This window comes from Moschus berezovskii, chromosome 12 (genome assembly GCF_049115385.1).
Source record: "Moschus berezovskii isolate FMDL1 chromosome 12, NW_MosBer_1.0, whole genome shotgun sequence".
NCBI classification, from domain to species: Eukaryota; Metazoa; Chordata; class Mammalia; order Artiodactyla; family Moschidae; genus Moschus; species Moschus berezovskii.
In genome coordinates, this window is record NC_142471.1 from 96,975,088 (window position 1) to 96,999,353 (window position 24,266).

Below are 24,266 nucleotides of genomic sequence, written 5' to 3' on the forward strand. Positions count from 1 at the left end.
ACGGTGGTGGGGATGGTGATTATGATGGTGGTGGGGATGGTGGTGGTGATGACAGCAGATAACTCTTATAGACTCATTACTAGGAGCTGGTGCTGTGCTAGGTACATCATGTATAATAATAACTCATTTAATCTCTTCAGCAAGCTCATCTTGTAGGGCTCCCACATTCCAAATGAAGACACCGAGGCACAGGAGTTTAGACAGACTCCCCAAGGTTGCACAGCAGGATCCCAGCCATCGGGCCCAAGTCCGTGCTCCTAACCAACTCTGTAGACCCGCCAATGGAGTCCCAGCGGCTTTGTTTGCAGCCAGGCCTATGAGATGATGATGACCCTCATCGTCCACAGAGTGGGCTGGAGGCTCTAGACCCGACCCTCCAGGCTGGTCAGATGGAAAGAAATCAGTCTTACAGACCCAGGGCTTCCAGGTTGGAACAGGACAACTTTCTAACGGGTTTTGCGACCCACAGGGGAGAAGATGGTAACAATGACAGCCACAGGCTGTGCTCTGGCCTTGGGCCTAGGTGGATGCTGGTCAGTGGGCAATCGGTGAAGTCAGCATCCTCACTCAGGCCCTAGTCTCCTCCTCCCAGCCACTCACTGTCCGGACTGAGTCGCACAAGAGGTGTCCGGGCCCCTCCTGGCTCTCACACCCTGGCACTCCGGACACTGGCTCTGCTGACCCATGGCTCTGGCCTGAGGTCCTCCTGTGACCAGGCACACTGACTCCACCTCAGAAGCACTTGGCTTTGGGAGGACTGGGCTGGTCGGCAGGAGGCCTGCCTGCCAGGCTGCCCAGGGGGGCGTCAGTAAGGAAGTGGGAGGGGGCGGGGCATGAGGTGGGGAGGGGACGGGGAGGGGCACCAGCTGCCTGGCCGGGCAAACCCGCAACAGGCCATTCCTTCCGGGCACAGGAAGGCCTCGGGGAGTCTCCCACCTCATGGGAGAGACAGGATGACAACGGGGTAATTATGTCCCGCGGAGCACAGGGCTCTCCTGTGGGTGAGGCTGGAGGATCACCCTGAGAGATGAGGGCGCTGGCAGGCGGTCAGGGAGTGAGGGGCCAGGCTGCCACTCGGTGGGTCCTGGGCTCCTCCAAGGACCAGTGCAGGGCCTTGGGGGGAGGCCAACACTGAGTCAGCCACTGCCCGGAGCACCTCTGCGGCCCTCCTCCTGCCAGCCTGTGGTCACCTGACTCCACCCTAGTGGGCGCTGGACCATCTCCTGCCCCCCTGCAGGCTGCCTCCCTGCCCATCTGGCCAGCCTGGCCAGCTTGGGTCATTCTCTTGGCACCCCAGGCAGACCAGGCCAAGGGCTGGGTGCAGGGCAGGCCTGGCAGTGGCTGTGTGCCCACAACCAAGGAATGACAGCTTTAGGGCCAAAGTCTGGAGACCTAGGGAGAGGCTCCTGGCCCAGCTTCCCTCAGTCAGAGCCACTGGGAAGCTCCTCCCAGCCCCAAGGGGCCTTCAGCACAGGGCAGTCCAGGAGGGGGCCTGGAGGAGGGGAGGAGAAGGAGGTGGCCTGGGGACCCGGGGTTGATCAGCCCGCTCTGAAGGACTCTGCATTTTAGCCAGGGTGTCAGGAAATTTCCCAGGCCTCCCAGAAACCAGGGAGCAGGCGGGGCGCCCACAGGGGACTGGCAGGTGGGCGGGTCTGCCGGTTGAGGTCCTGAGCTGCTGCTGCTGCTAAATCACTTCAGTCGTGTCCGACTCTGTGTGACCCCATAGATGGAAGCCCACCAGGCTCCCCCGTCCCTGGGATTCTCCAGGCAAGAACACTGGAGTGGGTTGCCATTTCCTTCTCCCATGTGTGAAAGTGAAAAGTGAAAGTGAAGTCGCTCAGTCGTGTCCGACCCTTAGCGACCCCACGGACTGCAGCCTACCAGGCTCCTCCATCCATGGGATTTTCTAGGCAAGAGTACTAGAAAAGGGTGGTCCTGAACAGCCACCCTTTAAAATGCAAATCGATTTGCCACTCAGCTGGCTCTCCTTTGACTATTCTACCTTGTGGAGACAGGGTTTTAGAAAATGGCTTCCTTGCTCACTTAAAAATACCTGGCACGCGGACAGGTTGGGTCCCAGGCCGAGAGGAAGCGGGGCGGGCCACCCTTCTCACAAGTCCTGTCCCCTCTCAGCTCCGCGACACTGCCCTCTCGAAACCGGGAGCTCCAGCGTGGTCCTTGGGCCACCCCTGGTGCCCCCCAACACACACCACTGCCCCATCGCTGCCCCCAAAGCCCAGCTCATCTGCAGCTGTACCTGCCTCTCCACCCCAAATGGCTGCTGCTGACACCTGGGAGTTACCCCAGAAGCCCCCTTCCTCACCCCAACCCCAGACCCCTTTTTGAGGCTCCCCTCCTGTGCACCCGCACAGACTCTGGGGCCCCTTCTCTGTCAGGGGAAGGCCTGCTGGTGGCTCTATCTCTGGACACCCCCATCTGCACACACTCCCCCGTGCACACACTGGCACGCCCCCATGGCGGGGGGGGGGGGGGGGGGGCGCCCGCCAGCTTGGAGCTGACTCACACCAGCGCTGCCCAGTTCCTGGTGCTGTGTCCCTGGTGCCCAGGAAGGGCAACGCCCAGCAGGCGTCTCCAGCACTCTGGCGCCTGTGCTGAGCCTGCGGGCAGCCTCAGGTCAGGCCCCCTCCCAGGGCCAGCAGGGGTCCCTGTTGCCTGCCCTTTCTGCTCCAAAGCAGCCATGCCCAGCTCTTGTGAGAGCAGGCTCCAGAAGCTGGGGGTGCGGAGAGCAGTTACTAGGAGGGGGCCGCGGCGGGCTCTGCCGGAGGTCTCCTGGGCGAGGAAGGGGCAGGCGGGCGTCTCCGGGAACCCAAGCCTCAGACCTCCCCGAGAGTGCCTGGGGCTGGACTCTAGCTCCCTGGCCTCGATCCCCAGGCCGTACAACGCAGGGCCGTGTGGCGCTGCGAGGTCGAACTCCTCCCAAGCGGCTCCCGGCACAGAGAGGCCGCCCGAGGGCAAAACCGAGTGGCGCCGCGGCGGCCCACTGTCCGCGGCGGCGCCGGGGGTGGCGGCCCCGGCTCAGGTCCGGGCCTGGCGGGCCCTGGCCGCCTCGGAGGGGCGGGGCCGGCCAGAGGCGGCGTCTGGGTCGTCAGGACAACCGGCCGCCCGCCGGTCGCGGGTGCCCAGTCGAGGGCAGCGATCCCGGCTTAGGGGACCGGGCCGGGCTGCGCTCGGGGCAAGGTCGCTGCAACAGAGTGGGCCCTGCTGGCGGCCCGGGGGCCCGAGCCGCGTGCGGGACGCTCAAGTGCTCGGCAAAGTCGAGAACCGGCATGAGACTGAAGGCTCGCCGGAGCGGGCCCGGGCGGGGGTCCCGCGTCCGCTCCGCAGCGCCCCCCGAATCCCCCACCCGCGGCCGGGCTGGCGCGCCGGCGAGCCCCGCTCTCACTCGGGAAAGCTGTCCTTCCCGTTGTGACCAGGCCGCGTGGCGCCCTGGCCGCACAGGGGCTCGCACAGGACCCGCTGCGCGCGGCCATGAGACTCAGACTTGAAGGCAGATCACCCTCCCTCAGCCCGCGGCAGGCAGCCCGGGGCCGTCACCCGGGGAGGCGCCGAGCACACCGGCGTCGTCAAGTGCTCCCCTGGCGGCTGCGGCGGCCGCCGTGTCCCCTCGGTGCCCCGCGCCTCCTCGCGCCGGGCCGCCGGGCTTCCTGCTCGCGCCGCCGAGACTTCCTCCCCGCAGTGCCCGGGCGGCTACCCGAGCGCCAGACCCGAAGGCGGGGAGCCCGGGGACTCGAGAAGGGCGGGCCGCGGCGAGCAGAGGGGCAGGCGCCCCTGGCCGATCCCGGCCGGCGAGGAGGGGTCCCTGGGGCCGGGCCCGGGCGGTCCCCCGGCGCCGGCCCTCTGGTCCCCCGCGCGGGCGCTCGCGGCCGGCGGCGCCGGGGGCGGCGCGCGGCCCTGCCCCATCCCGGCCGTCCTGCCCCTCGTGGGGCTCCGCAGTGCGCCCCGCGCCCCGCCCCGCGCCCCCGGCCCGCTCGCGGAGGCCGCCCCGAGCGGAGCTTTGTGACGTCAGGCGGCCGGCGGGCGGCGTCACGCGCGGGGCTGACCCGGCGCGGGGCGGGGGCCGGGCCGGGACGCGGAGCATGGAGCCGCGGGCCGGCTGCCGGCTGCCCGTGCGGGTGGAGCAGGTCGTCAACGGCGCGCTGCTGGTCACCGCGAGCTGCGGCGAGCGCAGCTTCGCCGGGATCTTGCTGGACTGCACAAAAAAGTGAGCGCGGGCGGGGGCGCGAGCCCGGGACGCCCCCGGGGTCCCCTCGGGACGCCTCCCCTCCCCCGCGCTGGCCCGGGGCCGAGACCCGCTCCGGGGCGGGGCGGCGTGGCGCCCGCGCCCGCTTTCGGTTTCCCCAGCCCCAGTTTCGGGGTGCGCGAGCGCGGCCGCCGCTCGGGGGGCAAAAGTGGTTCTCAAAGTCGTCGCGACTTTTCGGGCGGGGGATCGCGCGGCCGGGCGGGGGACAGCGGGGGGCGCCGGGCTGGAGCCGGGGCGCGGCGCGTGGATCCCGAGCCCCCGCGCCAGCCGATGCCGGGCTCCTAACTCCGCACGTCTGCCATAATTAACGCACTTTTCTTTGTTCAGACGCACTGTTGAATTCGGCTCTGTTCAGAATTGTCATGGGGGGGGGGGGCACGGGGCTCCCGTGCGCTGCCCCACTTGCCTGGGGGTTACTCACAAGAGGGGGTTCCGCGGGCCCTGAAATGCCCTCTTCCGGCTCCCGGGCGCAGTCGGGGCTGAGGTGAGGACAGAGGGCAAGCAGCTGTGTCCAGCGGCAGGATTTGAGAGCACTGTTTGGGGTTGAGGAGCCCCCAGGAGGAGCAGGGATGAAAAGAGACAAGTTGCAGAGCTGCAAGGGGGCGCCCCGCCGAGCCGGGCGTCCCTGCTGGAGGGGTCCCTGGGCAGGCCTGGGGCAAGTCCTCGCCGAGAGGCACCTGTGCGCCGGCGGCAGGGAGCTCTGCAGCGGGAGAGTCTCCTGGATACAGCGTCACATGGTGGGGAGCTGTCGCGCAGATAAATGATTAGGCATTAATCAGGCGCTAATGTCTTGAGGCTCAGGCTGGGCCTTATCCTAAACCACCTCCCCTCTGCAGAGGCCCAGCTTCGCCCCTCAGTGCAGGCTGGGTTTGTGCCTGCGGGTGGATATGGCGGGAGGACTGTCACCTTTCAGCAGTCACCCTGCTGGCATTATCTCCTCATTAGATGTGCCAGAGCCATTTATGTACAAGTCATGTGATTTAACATATGGCCTCCCAGGTGACTTGTCGCCCTGCTTGGAGCCAGCTACTGCAGAGAACGCTTGGTGGGACCCACTGACCCCCGCAGGCTTCAGGCACAGCCCCTTGGGAGGGCCAAGCCTGTGCCCTGGGGTGGCCAAGGTCCCCTGCCGCTGGTGGCCGGCACTTCCCTGTCAGGCAGGCCGCAATCCAGCCTTCCTGCACAGCCCTGCCAGGCCTTTCCTCTCGGCAGTGGGCACTTGCAGGAGAGGCCCCCCACCCCCATTTTCTGGGCTCCCTGACTCAGGACAAAGGAGGCTGCAGGGTATACTCATAGCTGGGGGTGTCTGCGGAGGCTGCAGGCTTGCTGCCCTTGCTCTCTGCCTCCAGCCAGGGCTCCAGACCCTGCGGCCTGTGGATGCCCTGGCTCAGAGATCTGCACGGCCCCCCACCCGCTCCCCACCCCCTCGTGGAGGAAGCAGGCTCTGCTGGGATCCCAGCATGGGAACTGGCAGCTGTAGGGCGTGTGGGCGTCCGCCCTGCCATGGCCACATGAGGCTGTAACCGGAGCCGCCCACGGAGCCAGGGGCCGGGCTTGGTGGGCACAGCTCAGCTGGGCAGCACCCCTTTCTGGCTTGAGTGGGTCCCCCAGTCCCTGCAGAGAGTCTGAGGCTTAACCTGGCCTCTCCCACCCCCCTGGTTGTCTGAAGCCTGGCCCCGAAGCCGTCCGTGCCCCTGCCTACCCCACCTCTCCTCTGTGGCCACCTTCAGTTTCATCCTGATCCCAGTTTTCTCCCATAATATTGTGAGTTTCAGTGCTCAAGTTTACAGCCAGCTTGTCAGGCAGGGTCCAGAGGCCTGGGCTGGGTGTCCCTGGCAGAGGGGGCCTGGCTTCAGGCCCCGGGGTCCCCAGCACCCACCTGCCTTCCCTGGAGCACTCCCCTCCCCCCCATACCATGGGGACAGGGCCAGCCAGCCAGGCCCCTTCCCAGGCATGGGCACTGAAAGAGCAGCTGGGGGCTCGGATTGCAGGCACCGCCCCCTCCCGGGGCCTGCGGGTCCCCAAGCAGTGGGCTGGTGCGGGGTCAGGCCGGGGCAGCAGGCCATTGCGCCCGCGGTGCCCCCGTGGGGCGCGGGCCGCTCACCGCCGTGTGTTAGCTTTGCTGGAGTATGCAGGCAGAGCCGGGGGCATCTTCCAGGACAGGCAGTTCTCACAGGGGACCCAGCTACCAGTGTTAACTTGAGGGCAGTTGGGAGGCGGTGCCCCTCGCTGCGGGCCCTGAGCCGAACATGTGTGTGTCCTCGGAGGCCAGGCCAAGGTCCCGGCAGGTGGGAGGCGCTCAGTGCCCAGTGCCCCCCCATCCAGCCTTGAACCTGCTGCCCGGCTGCCGTGTGGGCTGGAGCCAGGTCCTCGGGGCCTCTTGCGTCCTCACCCAGTCAGCGTGCGAGCAGACGGCCTGAGTCTCGGGCTCGCTCCCCCACGTCTCTGCCGGGCAGCGGCCGTCCTGACATGTGGTGGTGCAGATGGCCCGGCCTGCCACGCCGCCATGGCTCCTGTGTCCAGGCCGGGGTCCAGGCAGATGTGGGCATTGTTTCGTGGGTGACTTGGGGGTGTGCCTTTGCTCAGGGACCTCAGGTGGGGAGGCCCAAAGACAGCGAAGGCTCCGAGTGGTGAAAAGGGCGTCCCCAGATGGGGCGTGAGGGCCAGCTGCCTGTCAGGCCTGGCCTTGACCTCTGAGTTGGGGTTTCTTAAACTTCCTGGTGTGAATCCCCTGGGCCATCACCACCCAGACTCCTGGGCCCCTCTGCTGGAAAGGTTGGGTGTGGGCCTTTGTGACCCGCCCAGGGGGGTGGGGTAGAGAAGGAAATGGCAACCCACTCCAGTACTCTTGCCTGGAGAATCCCATGGACAGAGGAGCCTCGTGGGCTGCAGTCCACGGGGTCACAACGAGCTGGACACGACTATGCGACTCCACTCACTAACTCAGTCACTCAGGCAGGTGGTGACCGAGGCTTCTGGAGACTCAGTCTCTGGAGACCAGCCAAGAATCCCTACTCTGGCTGGTCCCTGGGCAGGGAGCGCCCCTGCTCCATCCTGGGCACACCTGCCCAGGCCCCACTGGCTCTTCCCCTGCCCTTGGGGAGCTGGAGGGTGGGGGTTCCCAGTGCACCACAGGGTGGCATGACCTGCAGTCAGCAGGCAGATGCCTCACCAGGGGACCAGGCCGGCATGGCTGATCTCTGGAGCTGCTCCAAGGCAGTTGGGGGTGGGGGTGCCTGGCCTTGGGCTTCTGGGGGCACCCTCGGAGAGGTGAGAGGGACACAGTCAGCTGAGTTGCATTGGGATGACGCTGATAGTTCTAAAACCCTGGATGCAAGACCCTGGGAGCAGCTGGGGCAGAGATCCTTGGTTGCTGTCCTCAGGGAGGGACAGGGTCCCCTGTGTGTGCCTGGGGGAGGGGGGCAGGGCCCCCTGTGTGTCCTTGGGGAAGGGGTCAGGGCCCCCTGTGTGTCCCTGGGGGAGGGGGGCAGGGCCCCGTGTGGCCCTGGGGGCGACCCTCTGGAGTCCAGGCCACACTTCCTGTCTCCCCGCTCCCTGAGCAGAGGTGGACCTCAGGGCAGCCTGGCGCCGCCTGCCCGCCTCTCCCGTAGCGCCCGCCCCTCCCCGGCCCTGCGGCCGGCCGTCTGTCTGGCAAGCCATCTGTCTGGCCGCCTGTGGGAGAGAGAAGCTGCCATGTTTTCTGAACCAGCGCTGGGTCATTCAGCCGGCCGCAGGGTGGGCCTCGCCTGGGGGTGCAAGGCTGCAGGCTCTGCCCACACGGGCGTCCACTGCAGGAGGCTTCCCTGGACCCTGGCCCGGGGTTGGGCCCCTGGGGTGCTTCTGTTCCAGGAGCCCAGTCTTCTCATCTCTTCACAGGACACCAGGGTGGCCTCTCCTCATGGGAGGATGAGGCAGGAAGGTCTGGGGAACCGGGCTGGGCTCAGAGGCTGCTGCTGGGCCCCAGGCCTGTGGAGGGGAGGCCGCGGTGGGCCTGCGGAGGGCCTCGCGCTCCAGCAGGCTCTTCCTGGCTGTGGGCCCACCAGGGCAGCTCTGGGGAGGTTGCTCGGCCGGAGGCACACAATGAACCCCAGGACAACCTCCGCTCCACATGAGCGGAGGCCTGGCCACTGCTGTGGCACCAAGGACCGCAGGCCAGGCCCCCGCGTCCCTGCAGGCGGCTGTGTCCTCACCTGGGCAGAGCAGCGGGAGACCCTGGGCACTCTGTCTCCTGTCCCCTTGAGGGCAGAACTATTCTGCTTTGGGATCTGACCCCCAATAAGCCCCACAGCCAAAGCCGCCTGTGCGAACTTCCCACTTTCTCACCCTGGCTCTATCTCCCCCATCCCTCCTTGGGACTGTGGTTTGTTCCAGGCCCCCTCGGGCTTCCTGGTCTAAGCAGGGGGGGCCGGGGGGGCCCTGCTCTGCCTGTGGGTCTCCCCAGCCCCCAGGCCCCACTCCCAGCTCCTTCTCCCCACCTCGGGGGCGGCCGCCTGGAGGGCCCAGTAGGCTCCAACCCTCAGCACAGCAGAGGGCAGACAGTGGGGCCCAGTCCTTCCCCAGGACCTGGCAGACCGTGTTTCTGGCCCCAGGCCCCCCACCTTCTGCCAGGCCCTGCAGTGTCACCACGGGGCTCTGCCAGGCCAGCCGCACCTCCGTCCCTGAGCGCAGGCCTAGCCCTGTGGTCACGCACAAAGCTCAGTGGTGCCACAGCTTGTGCCCGGGGGTCCAGGAGGCGCCCTGTGGGGGCAGGCTGCTGAGGTCCTTCCCTGAGAGAGGGGCCTGGGCTGGAGCCGTCTCTGCACCCCGGGGCAGCCGAGCTGGGGGGCAAGCACAGACCCTGCCCAGCCGCTGGCCTGTTCCAGACTCCCTGTCCCAGTCGAGAGCTGGGATGGTGACCAGGGCACCTCACGGGGCTGTAGACAAGGCTCTGCTTGAGGCCCCTGGCTGTCTCGCCGGCCCTGTTTACCCACCAGCAGGCGTGGGTGTGGCCGGGGCCGGGCGGCCACTCCGGGAAGGAAGTGCCCCAGTCATGGGGCCTGCTGTGCCGGCCACGGCTGCAGTCCCTGGCCGCCCGCCGTCTGGAGGGAAGCACCGCCTTCGGGCCGCAGCCTGGTGCTCAGGGGGACCTGCACCCCAGGGTGGGGCTCATGGCCTCTGCAGCCCCCTGATTTGATCTGCTGGGGGGGTGGGGGGGCAGGATCTACTGCCAGCTCGCCACAGCTGCCCACCACCCCAAGCAGAATCCACTCCAGAGGGGCCAGGTCCCCACTGCTGGCCCCTGGCTGGACGCTGGCCCTGCTGCTCCGGTCTCCCCACCTGTCTCTCCCACGGTCACACCGGCAGGTCACAGGCCACCGGTGAGCTGGCTGGATGAGCTGCATCCTCGTGGCCAAGCAGAGGACAGGAGGCTGGGGCCCTGGTGAGCTGGACCCTCTGGGCATTGACGTGTGAACCTTCTACCTCCTCCAGCAGCTCTGCCCACGAAGACTAGATTCAGGGGAGATGGCCTTACATAGGGTTCCCTTAATGACTTTAAACTGGGACTCCCTGGTGGCTCAGATGGTAAAGAGTCTGTCTGCACTGCAGGAGACCCAGGTTCAATCCCCAGGTCGGGAAGATCCCCTGGAGAAGGAAATGGCAACCCACTCCAGTATTCTTGCCTGGAAAATCCCATGGACAGAAAAGCCTGGCAGGCTACAGTCCATGGGGTCACAAAGTGTCAGACACGACTGAGCAACTTCACTTTGATAAAGTTTGATGTGATTCCTGGGTGGCGCCGGCAGTAAAGAACCCTCCTGCCAATGCAGGAGACGTAAGAGACTCAGGTTCAATCCCTGCTTGGGGAAGATCCCCTGGCATCGGGAATGGTAACCCACCCCAGTAATCTAGCCTGGAGAATCCCAAGGACAGAGGAGCCTGGTGGGTTACGGTCCACAGGGTTGCAAAGAGTTGAACATGACTGAAGCGGCTTAGCACAGCGCACAGCACTGGGCATTTACTGGTGATCTTGAATTGAACAGAACTTGGATGGCGTTCCCATGGCAGACGTGCCCTCCCGTGACAGACGGTCAGGGAGGCCGTGGGCCTTTGGCCACTGCCCTCAGCCCTGTTGCATGCAGCCCTCTTGCCTGCGTCTGCGGTCCACGCTTCTCCAGTGGCCTGCACCCGGCTCCCAGCCTCCTTGTGTCCCTGGTCACCCACCCCCTGGAGGGGCGGGGAAGAGCCTTCCGGCCACAGGTGCCCGGGGCCGCCTGACTGCAGACGGAGCTGCCCTGGCCCATCGGTCAGTCTTAGCAGCCTGTTTCTTCTGGGGAACAGTAGAAGCCGAAGCCACTTGGACACTGTGAAACGGCAAAGCTCACTTGTCTTTTCTGCTGGGATTGAAGTACACGAGGGAGGGAGAGGCAGAGGCGCAGTATTCCAAACTCTTGTCTAAACGTCTGTTCTGTGCTGGAAAATGAAAACTAACAGCTTTTAGCTTAAACAGTCTTATAAACTGAATCGCGTGTGTTTGAAGTTGTGTGTCACTGCTGGAGGAGGTGTGGCCTGTTTGGACTTGGCTTTCGTAGTTTGGAGCAGTGTTTTCCTGCTGCTTCAGGAGCAGCTCACTTGTGAGATGTGACTGAAGACGTCCCCAGCACTCAGGCCGAATGGCCAGTGCTCTGGAAGGGTGCTGCCCTGAAGCCATCTGAAGCAAGCACGGGCCATTCTGGGAAGCCCTGGGGTGCTGGCCACGTGCTTGGCCTCAGCTGTGGGTCCCTGCGGGAGGGGGGCCTCCTGCCTTCTCTGGGCCTGCAGGATGGAGGGGAGGGGCCAGGGGTACCAGGCAGGAGGGGTGGTCCTTCCAGGTCATGGTGGGCACGGGCGGCCTGTGTGGGGGTACCCTCGCCTGAAAGCAGCATTCGGGGGGAGCGGGCCGACTCTCAGGCCCGGGCTTGCTGGGCCTGGCCGTGAGTGGCCCCTGCCCCCAGACACACTCTGCACCGGGGACCCCGGTCCTGTGGGCTCTCCTGGGGCTGAAGGTCCCCCCGGGGATGCAGTGGGGGTCTTCCTTCTGGGAGTGTTGCCCTCAGGGAGGAGGAGGTGAGCGGATAAGGCCTGTGGGCAGGGGCCACCGACCACACGGCCCCTGGTTCCCCACAGGCTGGGCCAGGCCTGTCCAAGAACGGAGGCCCCGTTTGCCGGCTTCCTAGGCCTCCAGGTCTGCAGCTGCGAGTTCCCCTTGTTCCAGGAACGGAGGCGTGGATGCTCAGTGCCTGTCGGGCCCATGGGCTTGATGCTGAACACCTGATTTCAGAGCACGCAGCCTGCACCTGGGCTGCCCCAGGGCCTCTGTTAAAGCCGGGAGATCCTGCTGGGCCCCCGCACCCCGCATGGGGGCTGGGTGCAGGGGTCCTGCCTGTGCTGACCGCCCTTTTCTGTCTCCCCACAACCAGGTCCGGCCTCTTTGGCCTGCCCCCGTTGGCTCCACTGACCCAGGCCCAGGACGCCCCTGTCAACGGCTGCCACGGCCCGTCCCCTGTGGAGGGAGACGTGGAGGCCATGCCCCTGTGGACGGGCCCCCCGGCGCCTGCCCGTGGGGACGGGCCCCCTGGGACCGCCAGCCCCGAGCTGCCCCTGGTGCCGCCGCTGCCCGCCGGAAGCCTGCCCCCGTTCCCGCCCTACTTCGAAGGCGCCCCCTTTCCGCCCCCGCTCTGGCTGAGGAACACGTACCGGCAGTGGGTGCCGCAGCCGCCGCCCCGGGGCATCAAGAGGACCCGCAGGCGCCTGTCCCGCAACCGCGACCCCGGCCGCCTGGCCCTGAGCCCCATCCGCCTGCGGCCCCGCCAAGTGCTGTGTGAGAAGTGCAAGAGCACCCAGAGCCCCCCGGAGGCCAGCCCCGGGCCCCCCGCCACCCCCCGGCCGCGCAGGGAGCCCCGCAAGCCCGAGGACCCCGACGGAGGCGGCGGCGACGCGGCCGCCCCCAAGAGGAGCAGGCGTGAGCGGCGGGAGGAGGCACGGGCGGGGGTGCCGCGGAGCCCGGCCATCAAGATCTCCTACAGCACGCCCCAGGGCACCGGGGAGGTGGTGGAGATTCCCCCCCGCGTGCACGGCTCCCTGGAGCCCTTCTGTCCACCCCCGGCCTCGCCCGGAGGCCCGGACCCCGAGCCTCCCAGGGACCGCCCGGCCGTGGGCGCCCCCGCCTCCATCCCCAAGCTGAAGCTGACGCGGCCCCTGACCCCTGGGGCCGCCCCGCTGCCCCCCAAGATCCGCCTGAAGCCACGCCGCCTGGGGGCCGGCGAGCAGGAGCCCGTCTACAGGGCCGAGCTGGTGCAGGAACTCAAGGGCCAAGGGCCCCCGGCCGACGGCGCCGCCCACCACGGCGGGCTGGCGGACTCCTCCTCTGCAAGCTCGGGGGAGGACGATGACCCTGGGTGTCCCCGGGGCGCCCACGGGCCCGACGACGCTGGGCTGGCTTTCCTCGCCAGCTGCCCCGGGAGAAGCGGCTGTGCCGGCGAGCTGGCGTGGAGCAGCGACAGCCTGGACGAGTCCAAGTCGTCTGGCTCGGATGTGACGTCACCGGACACCTGCGACCTCTTGCCCGGCAACGGCGTGTCTGTGCCGTCTTCCTCCAAGGGCACGAGGCCCACGGTCCCGCCCCTGACGGTCAGGCTGCACACGCACAGCGTGTCCAAGTGTGTTACCGAGGACGGGAGGACCGTGGCCGTGGGGGACGTCGTGTGGGGTAAGGTCCACGGCTTCCCTTGGTGGCCGGCACGTGTCCTGGACATTAGTCTTAGCCAGAAGGAGAACGGGGAGCCCTCCTGGCAAGAAGCCAAAGTCTCGTGGTTTGGTTCTCCAACTACGTCATTTTTGTCTATCTCAAAACTCTCCCCTTTCTCTGAATTTTTCAAACTGAGATTTAACCGTAAGAAGAAGGGAATGTATCGGAAAGCTATCACAGAGGCTGCCAATGCCGCCCAGCACGTGGGCCCAGAAATAAGGGAGCTCCTAACCCAGTTTGAAACGTAACCCGGGTCCCCAGCCAGGTGAGTGTGTGCATGGAGGGCTGCCTCTCTCCAGCTGCCCTGAGCCTGCGTCCATGGCTGGACTGGGCCTCCAGCCTGGGCCTTGGTGAGCCAGGGGGTGAGGGACGCCCTTGGCCAGACTGGCTCGCCGCTCCGAAACGGGTGGTCTGGAAGATTGTCCTGCTCTCTGGCAATGTCCCCCTAATGTTTCGGTTCACAGAAGAGATGCTTTAAGAGTGGGCGAGTCATCAGCCACCTGGGCAGAGAACAGAGCTGGTTTGTGTTTTGTGGCCATTTTTCAAAGGCCGTGAAAGATCTGCTTGCTCTTCCATTCTCCTTTTGGAGAAAGGGGAGTGGGTGGCTGGGGTGGGCGCAGGAGGGGCTTGCTCTGTCTCTCATTCCCTCCCAGACCGCAGGGCGGTCTCCCTCCTGCCCTTCCCCTACTGCAGGCCGGCAGGTGCATCCAAGGGTCCAACGTCGCAGGAAAGAGTAGGGTCGCTCAGTTGCTTCCCAGAGGCAGTGCCTGTGGCCCAGCTCCCCTCTCCTGGTGCCAGGGGGGCTCTCCTTCATCGGCTGGGGCGTGGTGCCTGGGGCTTGGGGCTCCAGGCTCCAGGAGGGCATCCGGGATCTGTCCTGGCCAGTGCCACGGACTCCGTCTCCAACCCCGGGGGGATTCTGTGGGACCCCTGGCCGTGGCCCCACCTGGAGCCCCCGTGGGGCCGCGGTGTCCCCAGTTGGGGTGGGTCACTGTGTGGCCTGTCTGGTCGCCTCAGGGGCTGTCAGGAAACAGCGACAAGCTGAGCCTCGTGCTGTGAGCACTCCCGGGGCCTGAGACGCAGGGAGGTGATGCTGCCCAGCCCTGGCCCTGGTCAGTCAGTCCGAGGGCCGACCCTTCCTCTGCTGGCTCCAGGCAGGCTGTGGCTGCCCGAGGCTCCAGGCTGCCTGGGTGGACCACGGTGTAGGGGTCCCCAGTGGGGGACAGCCTGTGGCCCCTTCCTGGCCCTGTGGCCTCGGGCTGGTGCCCCTGAAGCAGTTGGGGTCTGTCCTTCATCTGACCTCTGCCCTCATCTCTGGACTTTCGGGTGACCTCTCTGGCCTGGCTCTCCAGCTCGTCCACCTGTCTGTGCTGACCTCCCGGGCAATGCCAGCCTTCAGGGCTGGGCGGGCTGGCCAGCCGGTGGCCCTGGAGGGGTTCATGGAGTGCTTGCTGCCGCCTCACTACTGGGCTGGCTGCAGCGGGTCCCGGGACTGAAGAAGCAGGGAAGAAGGACAGTCTGCGCTGGGGCCTCGTCCCCCTCCCCCATGCCCCTGTGCCTCCTGAGTGCTCCCAGGATTCGGGGCACAAACCCCTCCCGGGAACCCGGCACATCCCCCATCGGTTCTGGCCTTTGTGTGGGGTGTGGGCATGGCACTGCCCTGGGGTGGGGGGCGTCAAGCCAGCGAGGGTGTCGAGTCAGGGCACCCCGCGGGGAGGGGCCCAGAGAAGGCCCCGATGCCCAGCCTCCCATTTCCCCGGCATCTCTCTGTTGCAGCCGCGTCCGGCTGGCCTGGGGACCACTCGGGCCCTACCTCTCTCGTGCCCTTCTGCTCCCAGCCCGGCCCGGCCCACCCTGTGTCTGGCCTGGGGTGGTGGGTGGCTCGCCCACACACCCTGTGAGAGAGAAGGCAGCCCCATAGGTTCACGCTCGTTCTGTTTATCAGGAGGCAGAGGAGGAATCTCACCAGACAGGTTTGCCTGCTGCAGGGGCCTGGGTTCTGGGGCTTTGGGAGCTTGAGGTGGGGGGGGGGGGGGCTGTTGCTGAATCCTTTCGGCGCCAAAGCAAAGTGGTTTTGCTTGATGGGGTTTTGGGTTTTGTTTCTCGAGGATTAAAGACTGCTGAGGTTTGTGCCAGCCAGGTGGTTGGTCTGCGGGCATCAGTCAGCTGGGGTCTCGCGCTCGGGTGGGGTCGGTGGTCTTCCGGTGGGCACATTTGCTTTCAAGTGTCAAGTGTCTGGAGGACAGCCTGCCCGGCCTGCTCTCTGAAGGGGAAACGGAATTGCCTTCCCTGGGGAAGGTGGGCTCCCCAGACGAGCTGAGGGCGCTGGGGCTGGCCCAGGGGGTCCCTGCAGAACCTGTGTGAGATGCGAGTGGGATACCCTGAAGGGTGCTGAGGGCAGGGCTGGGGTGTCCAGGAGCGTGTGCCAGAGGGTGGGCCCAGGACTGGGAGCTCGGTGGGAGGTCTGCTGGGAAAAGCAGTCCTGCGGCCCCATGTGGCTCCCTAGCCCAGCGCAGGACCCTGCCATCCCCGGGGGCTGATGGAGGCCATGCTGGGAATGTGGGGTTTGGACTCTGGAGAGCCCCACAGAGGGGGGGACACATGCCCAGACCTTGACCCTGAGACTCCCCACCACCTCGCAGGGCTGCTGGAGGCTCCGCCAGGAGGTGGGCGCCTGCGTGAGCATCCTGAGAGCTGCCCAGGGACCGGCGGCCAGGGCACTGGGGAGGCCGGCAGGTCCTGCCCCCAGCCCCGTGTGCCACGGCGGGGATCAGGCACCCAGCAGGAGCAGATGCAGCCCCGTCTGAGCCCCAGCGTCCCGTCTGTCTTGGGGTGACAGAGTCATGTCCCCCCGAGGGGCGAGGCTGTGCTCCTGACTGGATGGGCCAGGCAGCTCCTAGTGCTCACTGATCAGGGGCGAGGGCCCTGCAGGTGTGACTGATGGGGGTGCCCCCAGGGCAGGGCAGGACCCCCACCTGCCAGGTGTGGCATGAACCCCTGGCCTCTTCCCCACAGACCCCGTGGTCACCGCTTCCCTCCCCACCCACACACCCACCGACCCAGCCAGGACCAGATGCTCTGCTGGATGCAGACGGAAGTGTGCAGTCACCGTGCCCTTGCCTGGCGGGTGGGGGGAGGGCTGTGACTCACCTCCCCAGACTCATGTGTGATCACGCACAGGAATGTGCCGGGAAGGGGACAAGGGCCTCCTGACGGAGTGTCTGGTGAGGAAGCTGATTGGGACTGGGGCTCCAGGAAGCCTTCCTGGAGGAGGTGACGTACAGCCAAGATTAGAACAGGGAGTAATAGGGTGAGGATGGGCATCAGAGGCAGGAGGGAGCCAGGCCTGTCCCTGGGGGCAGGAAGAGACCACCAGCTGTGGCCTTGCCCTCAGAGAAGGGGTGCCACAGCGGGACATTAAGCCAGGATGACGGTCCTGTGTTGGAAAGATGCCCCGGCTGTGGGCAGCGGTGTGATGGAGGGAGGCTGTGCCGGGGACGGCAGCTGAGACCAGGAGGGGGAGTCAGGGGGCCATGGGGAGCGGGTTGGAGGCCCTGGGGGGCAGGCTGGGGCTGCTAGGCATGCCCAGAGCTCCGGGACCCCTGCGCCCTTGCCAGCCTCAGCATCTCGTCGGCGTCTGCGTGCCTGGGTCTGAGCATGGAGGCTGCTCAGGGTCCAGCCTCAGAGGAGGGTTGGGGCCAAGTGGTGGTTCAGGACTGGCAGGGGCACGGGGTGTGGGGAGGGGGCCCCGTGGAGTGTGGGGGCTCAGAGTGGTGGAGAGGTAGACAGCGGTGACCAGAGGCGTGAGGCCCCTGGGAGCCCAGGAAGGAGGCCAGTGGAGAAGTGGGTGGACCCAGGACCCCCGGGGAGGTAGCAGGCGAGCCCGGATGGGGTGGGGGGCGCGCCTGGCCCACAGGCCCCACCCAGGGTGAGAGGTGACAGAGCCTCTACTGGATGCGGGGTCCCTGGGAGCGCATCCTGGGCCCCAGGCGGTCAGCGGTGTGGGAGCGGCGCCCAGGTGTCCTAGGAACCCTGCAGCGCTGTCCCGAGGCCCCACAGAGCCATGCACCTCCCTGGGGTGAGTGTCCCCGCCTCTCAGCCTAGGGGGAAATTCACAGGCTCCCCTTGAGCCAAGCAGGCCTGAGGCAGCTGCTTCCCGCAGGCTAGAGCTTTCAGGGTCTCTCGGTTGCGCCTCCCTGGGGAGCTCCTGGTTTTACTGAGTGGAGGGCACCCTGGGGCAAGCCTCGGCTCTGTGGCTTCCCGAGGCTGCTGTCCCAGATGACCTGTCTCAGGCCAGCGGGAAACGCAGGAACCTCTGGAGGCCGAATGCAAAACACAGGTTCTCTTCCTGGGGCTCCGGGGAGGGTCCTCCAGCCTCTCTCAGCTGCTGGGGTCTCGGGCACCCCGGGCCCATGGCCACACCAGCAGCCTCATGGTTGGGGGCGCCCGCTGGGTGGAAGCTGCGTCTGCCTCTCCCCACCAGGCCCTGGGAGGCCCCCTGCAGCCTCATCTGCTCTCTCAGAGCCCTCCTCTCGTCACACCCATCACGCCTTCCCCACGGCTCCGGGAGGGACCCGGGTCACCCACCGCGTCCTCTGTCCGCTCAGCAGCCCCCGCAGATGCGGGCGCAGCTCACGTCCCCGTCCAGCTGGGCTGGGGGTACGGGGTGAGGGAGGCGCCCTGCCACGCAGGGAGACTGTGAACACGGCTGGGGCCCCAATAGCACTTTCAGCCTCATGAGGTGATTCTCCTGGGAACTGAAGACAGAGGCCGGGAAGCCAGTCCGGAAACCCTGCAGCCTGGCTCCTGGCGGCCACCCCGCCTCACCCCGCCGGAGCCATGACGCGTGCCGGGTCACACGGGCAGAGGCAGCCAGATCCTGTCCCCAGGCTCCGGCTTCCTCCTGGGCTTCTCCCTTCCAGAGCTGTATCTGCAGGCCCGGCATCCCAGACAGGCTTTCAGTTCAGCTCAGTCCAGTAGCTCAGTCGTGTCCGACTCTGCGACCCCATGGACTGCCGCACGCCAGGCCTCCCTGTCCATCACCAGCTCCCGGAGAGGTGTTGCTTTTCCCCAACTCTGAATAAAAATGTGCCTCCGCTTCTCAGTTGACTTCCGCCTTGCTTTCAGCGAGCTCAGGTTGTCTGCGAAGGTGGTAATTATTTTGTTCCAGAGGAAACTCGGGCCTGTGATTCGAGGCCCGGGCCCCACCCTTCCGCACGGCCTCCCAGGTGGGCGCCGGGCAGCACAGCACACGGGCCCAGGCATGCAGGCGCTCCTCTGGGGTCCTGGGGTCCCTGCCGGCCGCGGGAGGGCCTCCGGGCCTGGGGGGAGGGACCATGGGCCCCCGGGGCCTGTGCCTTCAGGGACAACAGCACCCCTCCTGCGGTGCCTTAGTCTCAGCTGGCCAGGGTCCCCACAGACAGCTCCAAGTGCCCTTCCCTGTTTCCCCCAGGGTCCGAGGTCCCTGGGCTCATGGGCAGGGGCTGACCCAAGCCCTGAGCTCTGCACCGCTGTGCCCCGACACTTGGGTGGGACCCTCCATGGGGGGCGGGGTCTCAGCTGCCTGCTGGGAGGCCCTTCTTCCAGTGGCCCGATCTGCTTCTTAGCCACGTGCAGTGACAGTGGTCACCTGCAGATGCGGTCTTCAGACGAGGGCCCGGGCCTTCCAGCTGACCAGGTGCCCGTAGTAAACAGAGCTGACCCCTTTCATCCAGGCCGATGACCCTTGACGCATTGTTGCCTGTGGGCTCCTCAGCCCCTGAATCCATCTGAGGAGCTCAGCCGTCCCTGGCCGCGGGCCTGGCTCTCCGCCAGGACACAGGATTCCGTCTCCGTGGCCTAGGCCCGGGGCCCTCCATTTCCCGAGGGGCCCTGGGTCCTTTCCGGGGCGTGGTGTCCTGCCGTCCTGCCTGGGTGAGGGCTGCTGGCCGGGTGGTGCTGTTCCCAGGTTGTTAATCGCCCTTCGCAGTTCAGGGACCTGGAGCTACTTTCTTTTAGGAGAAACGTGGTCGTGACTTCGCACTGACGCCGCTAATCCAGGTTTTAACTTGTTTGCCACTCTGCGAGTCTCTGCCCCTCGTGCTGAAATCCTCGGTTCTCAGAGCAGTCAGTCACTTTACACGTAAACGCTGACGTGTCAAATGTTAACGCGCAGGCTGCAGCATATATGGGATATTTGGGCAGGGAGGCCACCAGCTCGGCCGTGGCGATCTGGGGGAACCCCGGGCCTTTCGTGCCTGGGGTCTGCCCTTCGGGGGACACGTTAGAGACCGGTTTCCGGGTCATGGGCACAGGGCCCCCTCCAGGGTTGTCATGACCTCAGACACCGTTAGGGTCACTGATTCCATCTTTCTTTCCACCTCTGGAGATTCCTGTACATTCTGGTTGGTGTCTGTAATTCTGTGCATGTTACGGAGGGTCCCGGGTCAGTCTGAGCATCATCCGGGCTCCTCTGGGCCAACCCCGACCTGCAGGCCGCCTTCCCGCCATGCTTGCTTGTCCTCCTGTTTTCATGATGGAAGTGGACACACAGGGGCACCGCCCACTGTCTCTTGGCTCCAAGTGGTAAGACAGCTGTGCCCAGCCTTTCCTGTGCCCACTGGCCGCCACTGCCTCGTCGAGGAGGGAATCCTGAGTGCCCCGGGCACGGCCGTGACCCCCATGGGCCCCAGACCTCAGGGTTCCCCGTCCCGGCATCCTTGTGTGTCACAGCTTCTTCACACCCCGGTCCTGTTCTTTGCAGTCCTGTTGGGGTCTCCCCTTCGAGGAAATCAGCTCCTACATACTCAGACCCACACGCTGCCCGGCATGCAGGAACGCCCATGGAGGCCTGGGCACTCTGCACGGCCCGCCCCTGCCCAGCCTGGTGCTGGGTTCATTGCGCCCTGCATGCTGGCTGGAGGAAGGGGCTGCCTGGGTCTCTGGATGGGGAAGGGGGCCACGTGTCAACCCTCCACGTGTCTCCACAGGGAAACAAACACAGCTTTCCAGGCTGCACCCCGGGGAGCTGGCATCCTGGGACCCTCCCCTTCCTCAGTTACCTGGCCGGGGTCTCACCGGATCTGGTGCAGCCTGCATGTGGCTGAAGGGACCACGGGACCAAGCGCAGGTCTGGCCAGGCAGGTGCTCGGGGGCCACGGCCATGGCCTTGCTGGTCTCCGCAGGGTAGGGGCAGTGGCTGTGCCCTAGACCTTCCTGAGCCATGTGGATGGGCGGAGCTGGGGCAGAGGCCCTGTGCATGGACGTGGAAGGCCATGCACCGCCGAGTTGCCCTGGGCCACCCACCTAGGCGTCATCCGTGAGTCAGGCCACCGTCACCCCCCTGGGGGCTTCCTCCTGGGGAGCCAGGAAGGTGAGCTTTTCCCTGGAGGTCTGCCGCAACCGTGTGCCCTTCCCGCGGTGTCTGCATCTCCCTAACAAGGGCCGTGGCTTCAAAGGGGGTTGTAGCCGCTCGAATCACCCCCAGGTCCAGTGTCTCTGCAGCAATGTGAGGTTGCCTTTGATTTGAGCCCCTTTAAATGCTGAAATAGAGAAGGCAATGGCAAGCCACTCTAGTACTCTTGCCTAGAAAATCCCATGGACGGGGGAGCCTGGTAGGCTGCAGTCCATGCGGTCGCTACGAGTCAGACACGACTGAGCGACTTCACTTTCCCTTTTCACTTTCACACATTGGAGAAGGAAATGGCAGCCCACTCCAGCGTTCTTGCCTGGAGAGTCCCGGGGACGGGGGAGCCTGGTGGGCTGCCGTCCGTGGGGTCGCACAGAGTCGGACACGACTGAGTGACTTCACTTTCCCTTTTCACTTTCACACATTGGAGAAGGAGGTGGCAGCCCACTCCAGCGTTCTTGCCTGGAGAGTCCCGGGGACGGGGGGCCTGGTGGGCTGCCGTCCGTGGGTCGCAGAGTCGGTCACGACTGAGGTGGCTCGGCGGCGGCGGCAGGTGCTGAAATGTCGCGTTAACAGGGCACTTGGCGTTTCTGAGTGTGGCCGTTCCCGTGGATGCTGTGACTGAGCTCTGAGGTGGTGGGGAGGCATGGGGGTGGGGCAGAGAGGGGTCCCTCCTGCAGACGTGAGTAGGGCTGCTGCTCGTGGCCGGGAGCTTCCCTGGAGCCTTGCGGGGAGGTGAGAAGTCAGGGCAGAGCCCAGTGACCGGCTGCGGTTGGGCAAGCATCCGTGCATTTTGCAGCAGCGTGGCCAGTGGGGTCACTTCTCAGAGGCCTGAGCCGAGAGCAGCGATGGCAGCAGGGGGCACCCTTCCGAGTCATCCCTGCCTCTCCGGGACGTGGGCCACCGCAGGATCATTTGCAGATCCACCTCCGGGGTTTTACATTTTGAACAGCAATGGAGGGCGGCTTTGGTTCCTTGTCTGCAGTAGCGTGAGATGTTCCTGAGCACATCTCTGTTTGCTGAATTCTTTTTTAATTTGTTTGCCGTGTTGGGTCTCTGTTGCTGCACAGGCTTTTCTCCAGTTGTGCTGGGCGGGCCTCTGGTTGCCGGGGCTTCTCTAGTTGCGGAGCACAGGCTCTCGGGCACACGGGCTCAGTGTTTGCAGCCCCCCGGCTCCACTGCGCAGCCTCAGGGGTCATGGTGCACGGGCTTGTCCGCTCTACAGCCTCTGGGATCGTCCTGGACTCGGGTTTGAACTCGTGTCTCCTGCCTTGGTGGGCAGATTCTTTACCCCCGAGCCACCAGGGAAGCCTCACTGAATTTTCATCCGAAACAATGCCACGCGGACTTCCCTGGTGGCTCAGTTGGTAAAGAATCTGCAGTGCAGGAGACGCAGGTTCGACCCTGGATCGGGAAGGTCCCCTGGAGGAGGGCATGGCAGCCCACTCCAGTGTTCTTGCCTGGAGAATCCCATGGACAGAGGAGCCTGGCGAGCTATTATAGTCCATGGGGTCGTGAGAGTCGGACACGACTTAGAGGCTAAACCACTAACCAACGTCACACGTTCCCAGTGTGAAAGCCCGCTGGTGCCGCGAAGTGTGTAAGGAGAGGGTTTCCCTCCACCCACCCTACTTCTCGTTTCGTGGTTCCCCAGCTTGGGCCTTCTTTATGGACAGTCTTCCTGTGGAAAAGGAAGATTTTGCAGCCTCATAACTCCCGCTCCCCGCCACACACACACACACACACACAAGCACAGTTTCTGACTGAATCAAGCTTCGGTGCCAATATCAAGCACTGCAGCTTGTCCACACAGGTAATTGCGGCACATGTAGTTTCTCTTCAGCTCCGTTCTCTGCAGAGTTGCATTTCCCTCTCTGTGGGTTGTTTGTGTGTCATCACTGGGCTCTGAGAGAAGTGGAGGCCTCAGCGCCACCGGAGACACCGAGCGTTTGTTTCCCTTTACGACCACCCTGTAAACAAACCTCTCCAAAACGTGGTGGCGTCAGACACCACCGCTTGGTCACCTCTCGTGATTCTGCGTGCCCTGGGGGCCGGCGTGTCAGCTTCAGGGGCGTGTCCGAGGGGCTCCTCGCCCTGAGGCCTGGGCTGGGGTGGCTGGCCCCCGGGCCTCCCACACAACCCCCGGGGCCCCTCCCCGGGGCAGGCTGGGCTTTTTCATGGGCTGGCAGTTTCAGGGCCCTCGGGAGGCAGCCCGCTCTCCTGGTCTGGGCCAGGCCCTGGCCCAGCCTGCCTCTCGTCCCCGTGCAGGAGTGAGACGTGGGCGGGGAGCCGCAGGGTGCGTGGCCCTCCTGTTCCTGCTGGACGCCGGGCTGCTGGGTACCTGGCCTTGCCCTTCTCCTCCTCCTCCAAGGCTGCACCCCATCCCGGAACCTCCCAGAAGGACTGGAGGGCTGGAGGGCAGGGGCGCTGGTGGACACTCTCCCCCATCTGCTGCACTCGGGGAGGCCCCCTCCCTGCAAGCCCCCTGCTTTCCTTGGTGGGGGGTTGACCCTGAGACACTGGACAGAGGTGTCTGCGGCCCCTGCAGCCAGGTTCACCTGCTGGACAACTGCCTAGTCGTCAGATGGGAGGCGGGGGTGCGTCGGGGGGCAGGGTGGAAGCCTGGGCTCCCCACCCGCTTGAGAAAGGATTTCCCGGTCCAGGGTCTGTTCCCCCCTCTCGGCCCCTGGGAGTCTCCTGAGCCAGGAGGGTGCCTCGGTGGGTGGGGCTCCCAGCGAGGTGCGTGTGTCTCCAGGGGCGCCTGGCATACCCGCAATGGGGCCTTCTGGGCCGTGCGCCCAGCCTGAAAGCCCCAGCCCTGAATGGCTGGAAGGTTCCAAAGCAGCCAGGCTCATTTCAGTCTCCATGGACCTGGCCCAGGGCTGGGGCTGCCAGACCAGCCTGTGGTCTGGGTCCCTGAGCCATGGAGGATCCCAGCCCTTCTCCAGGCAGGCAGGGTGGGCCCCGGGGGTTGCGGGGTGGGGGGCCCTGCCCCAGGAGAGGTGGCGGGGCACCGTGGGAGGCAGGACCCCTGAGCTGGTGGAAGCTGGGGGTGGGGTCCCTGAGGCCCAGGAGCGCTCGGGGAGGGCACTCTGGCCTGGCACTGGCCTGCCCGTTGCCCTGGATGCTGACATCAGTTACTCTCTGTCCCCTTCTGCTTTCCACCAGGTCACCAACGCTGAGGGAAGGGCTGTCCTCCCACAGCTCCCGACGTCGCGGGCGTCCTTCGCACCCCCGTCCCACCCAGGACGCTGCGAGCCTTCTGGTTGGCTGTATGCGGAGACCCCGTCCTCGGGGTCAGCCAGGTTCCGGACCTCTGCAGGGAGCGGGCAGGTGTGCCCGCGCGGACTGACCCCTGCCCTGCGCACAGCGGCTCATCTTGGGCAAATGTATTTATTCCCACCACATAGACTTGAGCTTTTCTGGTTCCTCAAAGGCCGGAGTCCAGCAGGGAGGGCAGCCCCCCAGGGCAGAGTGCCTGGGGTCAGGACCACCTCCCTGCTGGCCTGGGCACAAGCAGGTGCGCGTGGCGGGCCGCCGCCGCCCCCCGAGAACCCTGACCTGACCGGGCTCCCATCCCGCTGGGCACGCGGTCCCGGCCCGGCTCGTCCCAGGCTGCCACTGTGCAGCCAGACTGCAACATGAAAAGAATAAACACCTCACCTGTCGTTTGTAAGAGTCCGTTCCGTGCCCCGTTTTGTCACTTTAAAGACCAAAAAGAAGAAAGATAAAGTCAGCTCTGCTCTTGGTTTAAATGCAGGAGAATAAAGAGATGTGTGTGGAAGTCCCGTGGCTCAGGCAGGCCCGAGCTGTGTGCCCCTTGGGGGGCACTGACTCCTCGGATGCTGGCGGCT

At 65.8% G+C, this 24,266-nt stretch overlaps 1 protein-coding gene across 2 annotated transcripts; it reads left to right on the forward strand.

The window, feature by feature from the left end:
- Window positions 1-3,754: 3,754 nt before the first annotated feature.
- On the forward strand, window positions 3,755-24,088 carry PWWP2B (PWWP domain containing 2B). 2 transcript variants are annotated; one of them, XM_055424377.2, is made up of 3 exons: window positions 3,757-4,222; window positions 11,698-13,290; window positions 23,581-24,088. In XM_055424377.2, the coding sequence occupies exons 1-2, from the start codon at window positions 4,098-4,100 to the stop codon at window positions 13,271-13,273; spliced, it is 1,701 nt and encodes a 566-aa protein (XP_055280352.2). In that variant the 5' UTR covers window positions 3,757-4,097; the 3' UTR covers window positions 13,274-13,290; window positions 23,581-24,088. The 2 variants fall into 2 exon arrangements, with proteins under 2 accessions (XP_055280353.2, XP_055280352.2); XM_055424378.2 differs by having other exon boundaries at window positions 3,755-4,222; window positions 11,698-24,088.
- Window positions 24,089-24,266: the final 178 nt, after the last annotated feature.